Raw genomic sequence first — 17,703 nt, 5'->3', positions numbered from 1 at the left:
TTTAGAGCAGCAGGAACTCCGAGAGGCTGCAGGCGCATCAGTGAGTTTGCGGCCGCTGCGCTGGGGGAGGGGGGAGCGAACCAACCCCCCAACGCCGCTGCAGGTGTATGACGTCATCAACGACTAGTCAAAGTCGACTCGATTTTCATTACTTGACTGTTGACTTTAAAGAAAATTAAGTCATGCAGCCCCTAGTATGAAGTGCAAAAGTCTGATATTGCATATGTTGCTTCCAAGGAGGCCTAATTTCTTGTCATTTATTTCTGTACAGTGCTCATCCAGTGGTTTTCCTGGGTTATATAGGTAACTAAACATTTATTTTTGAACACTAATTTTCACTTCAGCCTACTAAACTATTTTTTATCTAACTCAGTAGAAGGACTAGAGAACAATTCAAAACAGATTTATATCTACCAATAGACGTGTGGCGCAATAGAAAAATAATTAGTCAATAAAAACCTCAATAATAAGTTTCCTATTTTTCATTATAGCCTGCTGGTTAGCTTCATACTAGAATCATTATCAACACCCAACCAGTCAAAAACACAGACCCAGGGACTCTCCATCACCAAGTAATCGTCTCGCAAACCAAAAGCGACAACCAGTGACTTTAAAAAGGTGTCGCAGCAAGCAGAGGCAGGGGAAGTTGTCCACAAAAAAAGGTTACAGTTGTCCACCAGCAAGGCTATATTTTGACTCTTACAAGTTTGACAAAAAACAAACAATGGTCGTTTGCAAAAATGGGAGAGAATCAATAAAAGTCAAGTCTGGTAACGCAACCAACTTGATTTATTATGAAATAATAACACAAAATGGTCCGGCCTGCACTTAAAATACAGGTGCTTCTCAAAAAATGAGCATTTTGTGATAAAGTTCATTATTGTCTGTAATGTACTGATAAACATTAGACTTTCATATATATTAGATTCATTACACACAACTGAAGTAGTTCAAGCCTTTTATTGTTTCTAATATTGATGATTTTGGCATACAGCTCATGAAAACCCAAAATTTCTATCTAAAAAAATTAGCATTTTTAATCCGACCAATAACAGAAAAGTGTTTTTATACAAAAAAAGTCAACCTTCAAATAACTATGTTCAGTTATGCACTCAATACTTGGTCGGGAATCCTTTTGCAGAAATGACTGCTTCATTGCGGCGTGGCATGGAGGCAATCAGCCTGTGGCACTGCTGAGGTGTTATGGAGGCCCAGGATGCTTCGATAGTGCCCTTAAGCTCATCCAGAGTGTTGGGTCTTGCGTCTCTCAACTTTCTCTTCACAATATCCCACAGATTCTCTACGGGGTTCAGGTCAGGAGAGTTGGCAGACCAATTGAGCACAGTAATACCATGGTCAGTAAACCATTTACCAGTGGTTTTGGCACTGTGAGCAGGTACCAGGTTGTGCTGCAAAATGAAATCTTCATCTCCATAAAGCTTTCCAGCAGATGGAAGCATGAAGTGCTCCAAAATCTCCTGATAGCTAGCTGCATTGACCCTGCCCTTGATAAAACATAGTGGACCAACACCAGCAGCTGACATGGCACCCCAGGCCATCACTGACTGTGGGTTCTTGACACTGGACTTCAGGCATTTTGGTATTTCCCTCTGCCCAGTCTTCCTCCAGACTCTGGCACTGTGATTTCTGAATGACATGAAAAATTTGCTTTCATCCGAAAAAAGTACTTTGGACCACTGAGCAACAATCCAGTGCTGCTTCTCTGTAGCCCAGGTCAGGCGCTTCTGCCGCTGTTTCTGGTTCAAAAGTGGCTTGACCTGGGGAATGCGGCACCTGTAGCCCATTTCCTGCACACGCCTGTACACGGTGGCTCTGGATGTTTCTACTCCAGACTCAGTCCACTGCTTCCGCAGGCCCCCCAAGGTCTGGAATCGGTCCTTCTCCACAACCTTCCTCAGGGTCCGTTCACCTCTTCTCGTTGTGCAGCGTTTTCTGCCACACTTTTTCCTTCCCACAGACTTCCCACTGAGGTGCCTTGATACAGCACTCTGGGAACCATAGACTGTACATACTGGGAACAGCCTATTTCTTCAGAAACGTTTTTCTGTATCTTACCCTCTTGCTTGAGGGTGTCAATGATGGCCTTCTGGACAGCAGTCAGGTCGACAGTCTTACCCCTGATTGCGGTTTTGAGTAATGAACCAGGCTGGGAGTTTTTAAAAGCCTCAGGAATCTTTTGCAGATGTTTAGAGTTAATTAGTTGATTCAGATGATTAGGTTAATAGCTCGTTTAGAGAACCTTTTCATGATATGCTAATTTTTTAGATAGGAATTTTGGGTTTTCATGAGCTGTATGCCAAAATCATCAATATTAGAAACAATAAAAGGCTTGAACTACTTGAGTTGTGTGTAATGAATCTAATATATATGAAAGACTAATGTTTATCAGTACATTACAGACAGTAATGAACTTCATCACAATATACTAATTTTTTAGAAGGACCTGTATATGTTTATGTTTATTTATTTAGCAGACGCTTTTATCCAAAGTGACTTACAATTTATAACCTATAGGGCATGTTGTGATCTGTGGGGGAAGCCGGAGTACCCGGAGGAAACCCAAGCATGCACGGGGAGAACACGCAACTCCACGCAGAAAGGCCGCAGCTGGGTTTCGAACCTGCAACCTTCGTGCTGCGAGGCAACAGTGCTAACCACTGCGCCACCATATATGTTCTATATTTGTTTCATAGTTATCAACAATTACTGATTTTGATAAATATTAATTTTTTGTATCAAAATGCTTTTTTTTATCATCCATCCCTACTCAGCAGTCTGTAACTTTTACAAATATAGTTTCAATTCAATTCAGCTTATGTGTCTAGCGTCAAATCAAGAGTCATCTCAAGGCACAAACATAGGAGGGGTGACGGTGGCACAGGAGTTAAATGCTCGCCCCGTAATCAGCAGGTTGTAAGTTCGAGCCCTGCTCAGCTTGTCACCTTGCCTGCTGGTGGTGGTCGGAGGAACTGGTGGGGCCTGTGCTCGGCAGCCTCACCTCTGTCAGTGCGCCCCAGGGCAGGTATGGCTACATGGTAGCTCATCCCCACTAGGATGTGAATGGGTGAATGACTGATTGTGATGTAAAGCACCTTGGGGGGTTCCAGGGCTCTGGAAGGCGCTATATCAAATGCAGGCCATTTACCATTTTACCTTTTCTGAAACGAACTTCCAACTTTGGCATTTATGAATCAACAAAAAGTTTTTGTTTATATTTTAGCTGTTTTCAGTATCCTTCTTGTTTGTCTGCCTTGTTTAAATGTCCTATAATAATCTCATGTGTGCAAAAGTGCATATTATCTATCATCAGAATCTTGCCTACGTGTTTAAAATGTTGCCTTGGTGTGGTGGCTGGTTCTACTTTTGCATCACTTTCATCAAACCGGACAGAGAGCAGTTTAACTAGTTATAAAATGTTTACAATTAACTGGTCTAAAAGGAGTCTGTGCAGAGGAACCTAACAGCTGCAGGTCACAAAAAACCTAAAATGATTCAAACTGTCCACTAGAGGGAGCGATCACACAGCAGATTTCCTACTGTACCTGTGCCCAGGTAAGTGTTTTGTCTGTCAAATGGTAGTGAACCATCCCCTGGTGCTCATCCTTTAGTTGACTTCCTGTTAGAGAAGAGAATTCAATGTTAGCTTTGAAAAAGTGAATCCTGCATTATTGTTGAATGCAGGAAAGATCACTTTGCCGCAGGGATAATAGTAGTTTTAAGCTGTAGTTGTTGTACTGCGTGGTTTTCTGACCTGGGAAGGTGCTTTCAATGAAGTCTTTGAACAGCAGCAGGTCGCTGTCCTCTAGGTCAGCGTCTACGTGCACTTTAGCCAGCAGGGTGTAGCCACTGCCAAACTTGCTCTTCAGGTGTTGGGGGCTCCCGAGGCACTTGAACTGCCCATTGACCATCACTGCCAGCCTGGTACACAGGGCCTCACACTCCTCCATACTGGGGAGTGAACACCCGGTAAAATGTTAAGAATGGTCACATCTTCCGTGCTTTTTTATCATGATGCGATGATAAATCTTCTTCACTGAGCTCACCTGTGAGAAGTGATGATTATGGCCTTGCCGGACTCCCGAGTGCGTGTAACAGCATCCCACAGCAGCCTCCTCGCCACTGGGTCCATTCCTGTCGAAGGTTCGTCTAGGAAGATGACTGGAGGTCCACCAATCAGAGCCATGCCTGCACTCAGCTTCCGCTTGTTTCCACCACTGCAGAGTTCAGACACCTTCATCACTATCTGATCAACAGAGTAACAAGGAGGATGATCTGTGTTCTGCATCTACCTGTAGCTGCGGACCACTTTATCAGCATGAGGCTCCAGCAGCAGGGACCTCAGGACATTCTCCACACAGCCAGACACGTACTTCTCTGGGATTCCTCTGAGCCTGGCGTACATACTCAGAGTCTCTCTTCCTGTCATGTGGTCCAGCACTGCATCAAACTGTGGACAGTAGCCTATACGCTGCTGCACCTGCAGGCCCCAGATAGCAGACGCTGTCAGGTTTCTGAGTGCCTACATTGTCAAACAAACTGTTTTGAATATGGGGGCATTTCTTACCTTCTTAATGTCCCTTAAGATGCTGTAACCATCAATGAAGGCGTCACCAGACGTAACACTCTCATCACCTGTCAGCATCTTAAATGTTGTGGTCTTTCCTGCTCCATTGAAGCCTAAAAGGCCAAAACACTCCCCCTTCCTCACGGCGAGAGACAACCTGTCCACGGCCAGAATACTCCCCCCGCTGCTGTACACCTAAGAGGGACAAAAACAGGTTATCGGTCTCAAACATCTGGGAGGACCGCTGAACAGCAGGAGGAAGAGCTACTCACCTTACTGAGCTCCTGCAGGATGAGGGGACTTCCAACCATAGACTCCACAACTGGCTGGCACTCCAAAACCCTCTTCCTCTCCTCAGCTACATCTCTGTCCTCTGGAAGCAGTGCTGCATCCTCTATTAGAGGCAACTGACCAACAAAACCCAAAATAAAAGATGAAACTGGTATCTGGTGGGGAGTTTTTGTCATGTAAAAGAAGATTTACTGTCTAGATGTTCTTTAGAATACAGTTAGACCTGCAACTAACATAACATTTATTAATAATAGGGCCGGGACTTTAACGCGTTAATTACGATGAATTAATTAGAAAAAAATTTACGCATTTAATCGCAGCTTGCATTTCAAGCACGGCGGAACCTTTGTCATTGCACGATTTCCTCGTAGACTGAATATCACTGACGCACACAAAGATGCACAATGCTAATGGCTACTAAAACAGAATAAAAACAGAAAGAAGTTGCCTTGCTTGGACTGATGCAGGATTTAGGAAACACGTCCGCCTCTTTTCTTAACTTGGAAAAAAAACGCAGTTCATGTCGCGGACATTTTTCAGAGATCGTCTCTGCTGCGGCTGCCCGGTGGCACCGGAAACTTTACAAAAGTTGCGGTAAGCTATATTTTTAACATTTACGTAACATCTGTGCAGCGCTGAAAGCACCAGACGGAATAATTCTGTGCCCTAACAGTAGTTTATGAAAGTAGTCAGACAAACGAGAGGCACCTGGCTTCCACTGGGAGAACGCTCCGTGTTCTCACTACTCTGTAAACAATCACAAACAACGTGTCTTAAAGTTGAAAACAGAAGTTTAAGTTAAAACAGAAACACTCTGAAACTTTTCAGATGATTTTCTAAACAGTTCTGTCGGGGAATTATACGTTTCTGAGTCGAGTCACTGTCTAAACATCACATGCATTACTATCATTAAGCAGCGAGGTGTGTTGAAGCTGTCATCAGCTAAGGGGCGGATGTTTCAGGGGCAGCGAGGAACGAGGAAGTTGTGGTCAGGCTGGAGATCACACCAGATTCACTGCTGCAGGTGTGAATCTGCGGGTCTGCAGCATCCCCGTATTAACGTGACATCAGGACTTCCCATGTAAGGAAGGTCCGCTCATCTGTTCGTCAGATCATTATTTCCTCGCCATGATCTTTTATCATCCCATCATTCTCCAGTCATCCAACTGGAACCAGTTAGTGTTCCTGATCATTCTCAGAATATGCCATGCCTGCTCTGGTGTTAAAAGTTAGTACATTTAAGTCCTAGATCAGCTTTTGTGCCTGTTCTACTGTCATTTTGAAGGATTATTATTTATGTGTTTTTACTACATTATGAGTAGAAATGCTAATAAAAACTCCCAATTATACAAACAAGTGAAACTGGAAAAATTAGAATCTGGTGCAAAGTCAAATTTATTTCAGTCATTCAACTAGACAGAGAGACTATTTAAAAGCTCAGGAACCCTTTGCAGGTGTTTTCTATTTGTAATTATAAATTTTAGTGGATTTGGGTTTTGTTTCATATCACACAGTGACATTTGAATAATTAAAATGCATTTTTTATTAAAAGCTTTAGTTTACAGTAATATCCATGTCTAATGTTTGATTCTCTGTCTCATAATTTTAATTAAACGTTTTACTTTGAGAGCACATTTTCCTGAACGATTAAAATGCGATTAATTTAGATTAATTAATTACAAAGCCTGTAATTAATTAGATTAAAAATTTTAATCAAGTCCCAGCCCGAATTGATAATCAAACTAAATCAGCTGATTTTCTGAACCATACTGCAACATTAATAAATGTGATTTTGTACAATGCTCCGTAATAGTATTAATGGTATCTAAACTGTTAAATCTTTTGGTCTCTACCTGTTTTCGTTTTCTGACCAGGGAAGTGAGGAGTCGCCAAAGCGTGCGGACACACTGCATCTCAATGGCAAACAACAAAATATTGAAGACGGCCCCCTGCACAGAGAGGGACACCAGGAAGCGTCCGACGCCAGGCTCAGACATGGAGAAGTAGTTGAGCTGGTAGGTGATGTCTGGAAGCAGAAACAAGGAAAAAGTCCTCAGTTCAACTGAAACGTGGATTTTTATTCAGAGGTTAGATTCAGGTTCCCGCTCAAGAGTTTTAGCTGAAACAAACATTAAAAACACATTTTAATGGAGGACTGATGTTTCCTGTTGAGACAATACTTACTTAGAGTCTTACAGATGAGCTCACTAAAAGGACTAGAGGTGCAAAACTTGATGAACTCAAAGTTCTGGTAGAACTGGCTGACACACATGCCCAGGCAGTAGTTTGGAAAGATCAGGAACACTTTATCCAGTAAATGAGCCAAGTGATCCAGGTGCAAAGCTGCAGAGGAAATTAAAAATGACAGTAAACAGAAAAGACACATTTGGTGGCATTTGACGAATGCTGTCCGTGGTCGGGAGTTTGTAAAAACACACAGAGAAAAACATCACACCAGCAGTTTCTTACCTTTCTACATCAAAAAGCTTCGCACATCCCACTCTTCTCCTCAAAGGCACTTTCATCAACTGGGTGCTAACATTCTGTGAATATGATCCCTCCCTGTCTACCCACACAAGAATACTGCAGATTTTATTCAGTTTAAGAGCTGAGGAGACATTTAAACTCATTCCTAGACATTTACAGAGACAAACACACATCTGCCCTCCTAAAACATTCCTTCAGTTTTTTTGTGTGTCAAACTTTAATGTTTCAGCTCAGCAAACAAATTTTATTATCAAACACAACCTGAGTAGACACATCATGTCATTTCAAATGATGATCTAACCTAGTGACAGAACAAAGCCTTTCCAAATAATGTATGTAAAATGGCCACGTTAGGGTTCTCCAGCATTTATGACCTGTTTAAGGTCAAAGGTCGGAAATTCTCCTTTCTAGTAGAGAACAGAATTCATGGTTCCATCACTTCAACTACAGCAAGTGGTCCAGGTCCTGAAGCAGCAAGCTCCAGACCATCACACACCACCGCCATGCTTCACTGTTGCTATGATGAGTGTTTGTTACACCAGATGCAACAGAAACATTTTTATTAAGATCCACTTTTGTCTTCAAAGTCCCCAGAGCACCAAAAGTCTTGGGAATCACTAAGATGTTGTTTGACTTTTGTGAGACGAGTCTTTAGGATCTTTTTAGTTAGCAAAAGTTTTGGCCTGATCGCAAAATCAGAGACCTAAAATTTACAGAGAAGGTGGCCTGGGTAGTGTTGAAATCATGTTTGTAGGCAGGCCTGGCTTCCATAGTCTAATGTAGACACAGCAGGTATTTTTCTGTAAGTGCTTTAAGGAATGGAATGAATTTTTGCACAAATAATTACTTTTAATAATTTAACTAGCACTTGAATAGTGCTATTCACACATCTAATTAAGCATCAGTTTCTCGTCAGAAATTTCCTCGACAACACCTGATTCATCTGTTTTCTCTGGGGAGTCTCATTATGAGAACCTCCTAGCGTGGATTAATCATGTCTCACCTGGGATTGTCATGATAGTGACGGCCAGGAAGGTGGCAGTACCGGAAATCACATTAAAGATGGTGAGTCGTGTGTAGGCAGAGGCAGCAGTGGAGAAGAAGAAGCTGAGCAGGTACATGAGAGGCACCACAGCCCAGCCGTAGAGCAGGAGCATCAGCAGCACGTCCACTAGGTGGTTATTCTCAACAAATGCATCGACTCCAAACGCACGGAATACCACCTGAGAATGAAAACACAACCATTTAGGTTCACACACACAAACTCATCAGTTTCAGTGTCTTTACTGTGCCGCTGGAGGCCACACTGACCAGCATGAGGAGACAGGGCAGCATAAAGTTCACCAGGTCCCACAAAAGGGCCGACAGCCAGAAGTTGGAAAGGTAGACGCCGCTGACCTTCTGCACGTGCTTAGACTTGATGGAGGACTCGGTAACTAGCAGCAGGGCAAAGGTGCTCGACAGAGAGGCCATACCGTACATCAGGTTGATGGCAATGGCGAACCCTGTTCTTCCCCTGCAATCGGAAAGGTGAACGATGAAATGGGACAAATTATGAGGGAGGTACAAATAATAAGACTCAAAATGCTCTGATAAATTAGGTTTTAAGCTTTTTTCCACATTCCCTTGAATCACCAGCAGCATTAGGACTTAATTTGAACAGAAAATGTATAAATGTGTACAGAAAAACACATTTTCTTGTGTAATTGCTTGATTTCCCTTTTTCTCGAGGCCTAAAACTGTGAAGTATTTTTGATCATTTCAGTTTTGTCCCATTGAACTGTCAACAGCCTCCCTCATGTACTCACTCTGTGATCTGGCTCCGTGCAGACTCGGATAGATTTCGAGGCATGGGGAAGTTTCCTGTTTCTATGGAGGCGTTAGGCCCGGCTATAAGTTTGAACAGTGCGTTGTCCACCATCATGAGGGCTGTGGCGGATGTGTGGTAGCCCTGATTGTTGAAGTAGGCCGTTACTTCTGAGAACCGACTGGTCCTGCCGTGGAAGGCAGCCCCGACCACGCAGCGCTCGTTAAAGCTGCCACCTTCCTCCTCTGTCTGGGTTAGGACGTAATCTGTGAAGTCTGGACGGTGAAAGACAAAGGAGACATGTGGTCAACACCTCTCACAAGATAACACCTCTTTTTAGAAGTGTGTTTATTTGTGCCGGTGTAGTCACTTAGTGTTTGTGTCGCTCTGACTCACGTTCAGCCTCTCAGCGTCATTTTGAGTCTATTTGTAATCGTTTTCTTTCTTATTTAATCACAGCGCTTTCATAAGTCTTCTTGTTCTCCATCAGTCCTGTTTCTGTATGTGGTCTATGTCCTTTGGTTTGTTTTAGTGGCTTGGATCTCATTCTGGTTGGTAATTATTTGGTGTATCTGAGGTTTTCTCACTGGTTAGCATCAGAAATATGAATCTTTATGGTTGTTCTGCATCTGCTATGGATGGGTGATCAATGGACCATCAGAAATGAGCCAATTTCATCAACTCATTACATTACAGTTAACTGTAACCCAGGTAAAGACGTAATAAATGAGGAAATGACACTGGTTTGTATTTGCCTTGGCCCCCGAAATGCCTTGAAACGGCCCTGGGTGTTGGACTGGGTTTTGAAGGTGATCTGAATTGTGTCAAATACATAAATATTACATGCTTATAAAATATTCCTTTACACAAGTAAAACCCTGTAGTGGGATAAATCTACCTACAGTTTCCCTTTCTTGTTTTTATGCGACTACTTTTCTGTCCTGTCTGTCTCTCATCTTTCTGCATCTCCTCTCAACCCCACAGAAAAACTGCTGCCTGGCTTCCTGTGTTTTCACCTGATGAGTTACTTTTTAACTGAGCTGGTCACAGAGATCTGCCGACAGTAAAAAAAAAAAAATAGCGGAGTGTGTGCCGCGCGGCGGCCGCACCTATGAGGTGAAGACACCGGAGCAGAAGACAGGCGATGCAAATCAGGCCCAAATAAATGACCAGAGGATATGAGCCGACATAAACGATCGTGTGTTAATTATAGTTTTTGGGGTGGCGACACTTTGAGGATGTTATTGTGGTCGTGCGAAGGACGCAGATGCCTGGAGCGCATCAACGATCAGCGCTCTGCGTCCTCTCTGCTCACAAGAATCCCCGGAGAGTCCGCAGACCACATAAACCACCTAACATAAGTAGAACCAGGATCTTTTTTCTGGCTCCCCTGGGTGTGTGAGCTGAGGGCTTCCAGGGGAGCTGGGCTCACCCGTAATTCCAACCCTGCTCATAACCCCTTCAGCAGGCTCCCTGGAGACATATATTACACACAAGCAGCTGACCAGTTCAGGTTTACGCGGAGCAGAAGGAATGAGCGCTCGTTCGGGCCGCAGCAGGTGAAATGTTCCTAATTTAATTAAATATTTTTTATTACATTGTTTCTATGTTACTGGGGCACTCTGTTCAGCTTGTTTGGGCTAAATATTAATGAAAAATAAATGGAAATTTAATGGTACTGAAGGATTATTTATTATTATTTTAAAAACAAGTGACGGGGATAAATGCGTCATGTGACCTCTGGCTGTGAGCGAGTGCGTCCAAACGCAGCAGCGATTCATTTCATTTCCTACTTAAACTCATAAAAGAAAGAAATCCAGTAGCCTTTGTTCAGAAAAAAACATTCAGCTTAAAATAAAATACCACAACGGTGAGCCCCACAGGGGAAAGACGAGGCTTCTTTTAACACTTTACCGTGTTTAATACGAGCCGTTTATGTCACTCTAACTCTAAGAGTCGCGTCACGACTATATCGCCCAACAAAACACCAGCAAACACCCCCACACCCACACACACCCACCCACCCACACACCCACACACACACACACACACACACACACATACAGACACACATAGGGATGGGTACCTTTGACATTTGAATCAATCCGGTACTAATTCCCAGTACCTACGAATCGATACCGGTACTTAACGGTACCAATTTTCGATACTTTTGAGTGTTTATTATTTTTAATTCTCTTTTATAATTAAATATATTTTTCTCAATATATAACCATATTTGATAAATATCATGATAAATAACATACAACTGTTTGTATTTTAACATCGTCCTTGTAGTTTTATAAGTTGATAATTAAACTGAAGCAAACATCTTTACTGTGAACTAAATTTACTGTGTATCTTCATTCCTTTTGCCGTCCTTTTTCAATTGATTTTTCCTACTGGGAAGTTAGAATTTCCAAGGAGAAAGCGAACGCACCATTTAATGATAACAATGGTGGCATAGGAAGCTAACATATCAAGCTAACGTTATCTTAAACAGTTTATTTAACTGCTGGAGCAGATTTAAACGATGATGCCTCACACTTAAATCGTTGTCACTGGTTTCATCTTCACCCAATCACCCGTCGCATTTAGTAAAGTGAAGCCAAACTTTAGAGCGCGTTCATGTTCTTCTAGTCGGAATTTCAGAGTTCCGAGGAGAAAGTGAACGCACCATTAGTGAAACGGAAGCTAACAAATCAAGCTAACATTGCTCTGTTTACATCTCGCTCGCAGCGACCGATGACATAACGCTCTTGCGCATGCGCAGTTGTCTAGGCAAGTTCTCGTAGTGAAGGACGGGTACCGAAACGAGGCACCGTTTCAAATGAAGTGAATCGGTGCTCCGTCGGTATTGTGGAATTCGGTCGGTACCTTAAAAAGTACCGAATTCGGTACCCATCCCTAGCACACACAAACAACATACCAAGCAGTGTTTCTATGGTAACATTGTGATTGCTTAGTAAATATTCTATTTAGTGAGAGATAAACTTCATTGTCTTCATGTTAGTAAATCTAAAATTAACCCAACAGGTAAACTAGTAGAAGCACAAGAGAGTAAAATGTTAAAAACAGGAGAGGAAGAATGTTTAAGTGGTTAGCAGCAGCGTGCTAGCCGATGGACCCCACGAGGCCACACCATCTCAGCAGGAAATACTGAAAAGACGTATAAACATTCATGTTTGAATTCTGGAAAATTGTATCTTTTTTCTTTCTAGATCTTTTGTGGCTGAATTAATAAATTGGCATAATTAATTCAAATGAAGCCCAAACATCTGAGTGCAGCTGATCCCACCTGTGATATTGATGAGCTGACCGAGCTGAGGCGATAGCTGTGAGCTGTACAGTTCTGCCAAGGCTGAAGCAAGGGGCCCCGAGCTCGACTGCAGGGCCACAGGGACCCTGGTGGGACCATAACGACTGAGGTCCAGCCTCAGCTGAGGGTCGTTCCGGCTGTTGGGGAGGGTCCGCGCTACAACTATGGCCATGACGGTGAAGATTAGAGGAACGAGGAACTGAGCCACCATCACCTTCCAGTTTCTCCAGCTGTACAGCGCCCTCTTTAAGAACATGGCGTAGAACTGCTGCAGGTGTAGTCTCATCTGGTGAAGGAAACACACTGAGTTCTCTACAAACCGTGCGTGTCGCACACAAACCGTTACACAGTTAATCCTCACCCCCGTGTTCAGCTTGATGTTGGAGCAATCATCTGAGATGAGCGTGCCGCTGTCTGTGAAATCGGTGACGTCGGTCAGAGCGCTGATGCTGCTGGCGTCATCCATCGTCCAGTCATGTGAGCGTCTCTCGTGTTGGTACTGCAGAGCTGGCAGCTGGATGGCCTGAATGTCCAAACTAGAGTCCACCAGCTTCCCAACTCTGAAAACACAAATTAACCAAGAATCAGAAGATGATTCAGTCCCTTAAAGGGACGTTACGGACTTTTGAATTGTTATGCTCGCGATTGCCCCCTCAGGTCAAAAGCGTAACGGCAGCTTCAATAGTAGGCTCGTACACGAGGCACGCATGCTGTACGTGCACACTCCTTAACGAAAATAACAGCTGAGACAGTCCCGTGTGTGTGTGTGTGTGTGTGTATGTGTATGTGTATGTGTATGTGTATGTGTGTGTGTGTGTGTGTGTGTGTGTGTGTGTGTGTGTGTGTGTGTGTGTGTGTGTGTGTGTGTGTGTGTGTGTGTGTGCGTGCGTGCGTGCGTGCGTGCGTGCGTGCGTGTGTGTGTGTGTGTGTCCCGGAGGACAGAGGGCAGGAGAACGCGCAGCTAATTAATTAAATAATTTGGTTCTGTACCTTTCTCTTCAGCACAGCCGACAAAGGTTTAAGATGGGTCAGTCCTCCTGCATGCTCAGATCATTCCCTTCCCTTGCTTGAAATATTTGTTCCAAAATTAAAGTTGAACCCACATCTTTTTTATCTGTGAATGCAAAGCCGTTCGGCGAGTCTCAAATAAAAATTTGGGCATCTTACTGTAAAAACATATACCATTAATGTAAAAAATAAACTCTAAATAAACTATGTTCACATCCAGAATCAGACCCCGGTCTTCTGCATGGCAGTCAGACATCTTACAAGGTGAGCTAAAGCGCCAGTAACATTCACAGAATCTGTAACATTTATATTCTTGATGACAGCTGAAACAAGGTCAAACCAAAGAACAGTTCGGAGCGAAAATGGCAATTTTGTTGCTAATTTGCAGGAAATATCTAGAAGAAAGTTCTACAGAAAGTAGCTAAGGGTCCTCAGATATGTAGCTAGGTTTGTCACTAGGCGTTAGGAACAGCGACAAAGTCGCTGAGTTGGCACTACCTCTCTCTCTGCTGCTAAAGCTACTGATAGCAAATGCTACGGGCTATGCCTGAGCGTGAACACGCATGAAGCAGCCTGCTCGACCCGAGCATCTCTCTTTTTCTGTGATTTTACAGAAAAACTGGCAATCATAGTAAAAATGCCAGGGCTCATTCTACAGGACCAGGGCATTGCAGGAGAATGTATGAAGAAGACATTTATTATTTCTACACATGTTTTGGCTGTCAAACTTCCATAATGCCCCTTTAAAGACAAAATACATAAAAGCTCTGACAGGAAACGTAAATAAAAAGATCTACAGACAGAAAGATGGATATTAAATTAAAATCTGTTTAAATATATCAAAATCTTCATGTAAACATCTTAAAAGGCCGAGTAGGGTGGGGAGGGCCAGGGCTGCTATTTTTGAGCTGGAGTTATCCATGAAAGGAGGCTTTTACACAGCTCCAGTTGTAACGTCCACACTCATCTCCACAGGTACAAAGAGTCTTTGTGAGCTTCCACTACCCTGTTATCTTTGGTGTTTTTCACAGGTGCGCGGCTGCAAACGCACACGCCCACACTCAAGAGTCCAATTTTAATTGTACAGACTCTTTCATATTTCAGCTTTTTGCTCATCCGCTTCTTTTGTTCAGTTACAGTTTTAGCATTTGTGTTTTAAAACCATAATAAAATCACTACGTGGCCTATTGTTGGTCTTTTCAGAGGTGAACAAAGGACAGAACACCAAATGAGCCACTTGGCTGTGAAACACAAACTAACAAAAAGATGCTTGATGACAGCTTGTCCTGGGGTTTTGTTTGATTTCTTGTTGTATTTGTGGAAATGACCAGAACTCACCGCTGGGCTCTCAGTATGGCAGGTACCTAATGAGGCTCTGAGAGCACAAATTTAGCCAGCTGAGGTGGCACGCGGTGTGATTCTTCTGCAGTGGGAGCGGTTTTTGTGCTTGTTGCCACAGATACATGAATCAGGAGGGTGAGGAAGCAGGAAGATGTGCCATGTGAGCAGCTGGGACTGAATAATGCTAGCTAAGGTCTAACGCAGACACATTAGCCTGATATTAACGTTGCTCTAAATCACAGGAGAATTTCATAGAAAACACACAAAAGGATAAAAATGCTTTTAGTTGTTTCTGAAAGTAAAAGGGAAAATGATCTCTGAAAGCAGGTTTTGATGTGATTTAACTGATGGGAGTTGAACCCATTTTCTAATGCATGGAAATGGATGTCTAAGGAAACAGCTGCATGAACAGAGAATGAGCCTCACTAAATCAGGACAATCCCACGTAATCCCCGCGTTTGTCCCACCTGAGGAAAACCTCCTCCATGGTGGTCACCGAGGCGCCGTAGCTGGCGATGCCCAGCTCCTCTTTGTTCATCTCCAACTCCGCAAACAGCAGCTCAAACCTGCAAATTCAACATTTTTATTCACCTTAACTTTTGTTCTGATTATTTCTATTTTACAAAACTGCACAAGAGAACAATGAGGCAAATACCTAAAGATAAAATGAGTTATAATAAATTCACCAGATTTATTCTAGTTTTTACCTCTACTTCAGAGCTAATAGGGTTGTCACGGTGACCAGTATAGCGGTAAACCCCGGTAAAAAAGTTGACAATAAAAATAACCGTCCAGTTTTTAAAAAACTAAATTATCTCGGTGGGTTTACCGTGGCCGCGGTTTCGGCGCGGTGACCCTTACCAGCCACCGTCGCTTCAGCTGAAGTTACCGCGGTGCGCACTTTTTAGTTTGCAACGGCACCAAAACTTTGAAGCTGAAATAATGGCCGAAGGAGGAGACGGCAGCGCCCAGGACATCCATCAGCCCTCAAAGAAGACTAAATCGGAAGTATGGGCATACTTTGGATTTCTGAAAAATGCTGAGGGACAGTTAATAGAAGACGGCTATCCCGTTTGCAGAACGTGCAGGAAACAAGTGTCTGCAAAAGGCAGCAACACTTCGAATCTAATGGCACATCTGCGTGACCATCACCCACGTCTCTACAGCCAGTGCAAGGTAAGTTAACATTAGCATTTTAGCTTAAATGCATGACGTGAGGACTTTTGGTTGAGGGAGAATGCAACGTGTCACTATATACTGCAGCCGCAGCGTCCTCTGCCAGCATTTAAACCGTGTCACGGACACCCTGTTGCTGGATGAAGCATCTTATTTGTTGATGATGAAGAGAAATATACAATTAGTTCCTTGTCATCGATTTGTTTACTTATTCAATGCCATTTATACTTGAACATTTGGATTTGATTACATAGTGTAGTAGTTATTTTAGTAATTTGTTTAAAGTGGCTATTTATTTTAACTACATATTTTTTTAAGGTTGACTTGTACAGTGCTCAAGTCAAGTGTGGACTGGAGTTTTAGATTTTCATTTTGATAATGAAGAAAACAAGTACATGAGAAAACAAGTGGTGTTTCTTTGATTTGTTTACATATTGTTTATGTTTTGAATGTTTGGATTTGTATAATTTAAACCTGCACTGACTACTGTAACATGTTCCAGAAAAAGAAGCTATTTGTTCCTTTACTTGTGAAAAGTTGCACTTTTGCTAAGGCTTTGTGCAACACCGTTTAAAAAATACCGCGATAATACCGAATACCGTGATAATTTTGGTCACAATAACCGTGAGGTTAAATTTTCATACCGTGACAACCCTAAGAGCTAAAGACCCGTCATTCACAAAATTAATTTATTCATCCTGAAACAAGAGTTAATTAGTGTAATTGTAGTCATTTATGCACCGTTTTCAGACATTTAATCAGCCGGTGTTAGTTTAACCAGATTTACAGGAGCCACCGGGCCCCTTTACATGCTGTAATTCTGTTCGGCCAGACAAACTCACCTGCTGGTGCTTTCTTTGGGTAGGATGTAGGAGAGTTCTGCTCCGGCGCTGCTCTCCAGCGTAGCATTAGGAACGTACAGGTGGACGAGGCGGCTGATCTCAGAGACGTTGCAGAGGGCGTCCTTAACAATCACCATGTGGTAGCCGGCGCCTGCATGAAGCAGCAAAATCTAAATGTTCTTGTGTCTTTGGCACGACTGTGCAGATCTCAAGCTCAAAAAATCTTTTAAACGTTCTCCTCTTCTGTCTCTATTTACCATATTTGTTCTTGAGGAAGAGCGGTGAGCCGCAGCACTGCAGCTCGCCTCCCGCCATGATGGCGATTCGATCACCGAGCAGGTCGGCCTCGTCCATGAAGTGGGTGGTGAGCAGGATGGTGCGACTGAGCTTTTCTCCCTGCAGCAGATCCCAGGTGGCTCGGCGAGCTGACGGATCCATCCCCGACGTGGGCTCGTCCAACATGACCACCTGGAGATGAGGAGAAGCAGGACTCTGGTGGTTTTCAAGAACCACTTTTATGTCAAAGCGTTCCAGGATTAGCATTTTTTACTTGGTTTCGTTGACCTGGCCTCTTATTCCTTTAGCTGTATCTTATTGTCCATTTTAACTTTTGACGTTTCTATGATGGTTCTACGATTGTTAATTTTATTTGTTGGTTTATGTTTTACAGTAATCCCTCGCTACTTCGCGGTTCGTTCATCGCGGATTCGCTGCTTCGCGGATTTTTTCTTTCGAGCATTTTTCAGGGGGAATTCACAGATTTGCGGTATTTTTCACTGATTCGCGGTATTTTTCTATGCGAAATATCAAGAAATTCTTGTTTTTTTTTCATCAATTTCATCATAAAATG

At 43.0% G+C, this 17,703-nt stretch overlaps 1 protein-coding gene across 1 annotated transcript in view; it reads right to left on the bottom strand.

Moving 5' to 3' along the window:
- abca3b (ATP-binding cassette, sub-family A (ABC1), member 3b) overlaps positions 1–17,703 on the bottom strand; it is a 57,657-nt gene that overhangs the window by 6,460 nt on the left and 33,494 nt on the right. Inside the window, exons 15-30 of the mRNA XM_015945573.3 lie at positions 17,111–17,321; positions 16,854–17,004; positions 15,303–15,401; positions 12,848–13,046; positions 12,466–12,772; positions 9,172–9,445; positions 8,675–8,879; positions 8,367–8,586; positions 7,061–7,219; positions 6,730–6,902; positions 4,858–4,992; positions 4,586–4,780; positions 4,311–4,498; positions 4,065–4,235; positions 3,773–3,969; positions 3,564–3,637 (exon numbers count right to left, since the gene is read on the bottom strand). Coding sequence (XP_015801059.3) covers positions 3,564–3,637; positions 3,773–3,969; positions 4,065–4,235; positions 4,311–4,498; positions 4,586–4,780; positions 4,858–4,992; positions 6,730–6,902; positions 7,061–7,219; positions 8,367–8,586; positions 8,675–8,879; positions 9,172–9,445; positions 12,466–12,772; positions 12,848–13,046; positions 15,303–15,401; positions 16,854–17,004; positions 17,111–17,321 — 2,958 coding nt within the window. The remainder of the gene's footprint in view (positions 1–3,563; positions 3,638–3,772; positions 3,970–4,064; positions 4,236–4,310; positions 4,499–4,585; positions 4,781–4,857; positions 4,993–6,729; positions 6,903–7,060; positions 7,220–8,366; positions 8,587–8,674; positions 8,880–9,171; positions 9,446–12,465; positions 12,773–12,847; positions 13,047–15,302; positions 15,402–16,853; positions 17,005–17,110; positions 17,322–17,703) is intronic.

The sequence above is a fragment of the Nothobranchius furzeri genome, chromosome 12 (assembly GCF_043380555.1).
Source record: "Nothobranchius furzeri strain GRZ-AD chromosome 12, NfurGRZ-RIMD1, whole genome shotgun sequence".
Lineage (NCBI taxonomy): Eukaryota > Metazoa > Chordata > Actinopteri > Cyprinodontiformes > Nothobranchiidae > Nothobranchius > Nothobranchius furzeri.
Note: the sequence above shows the minus strand (reverse complement) of the source record. Positions and strands in the feature narration are given on the sequence as shown.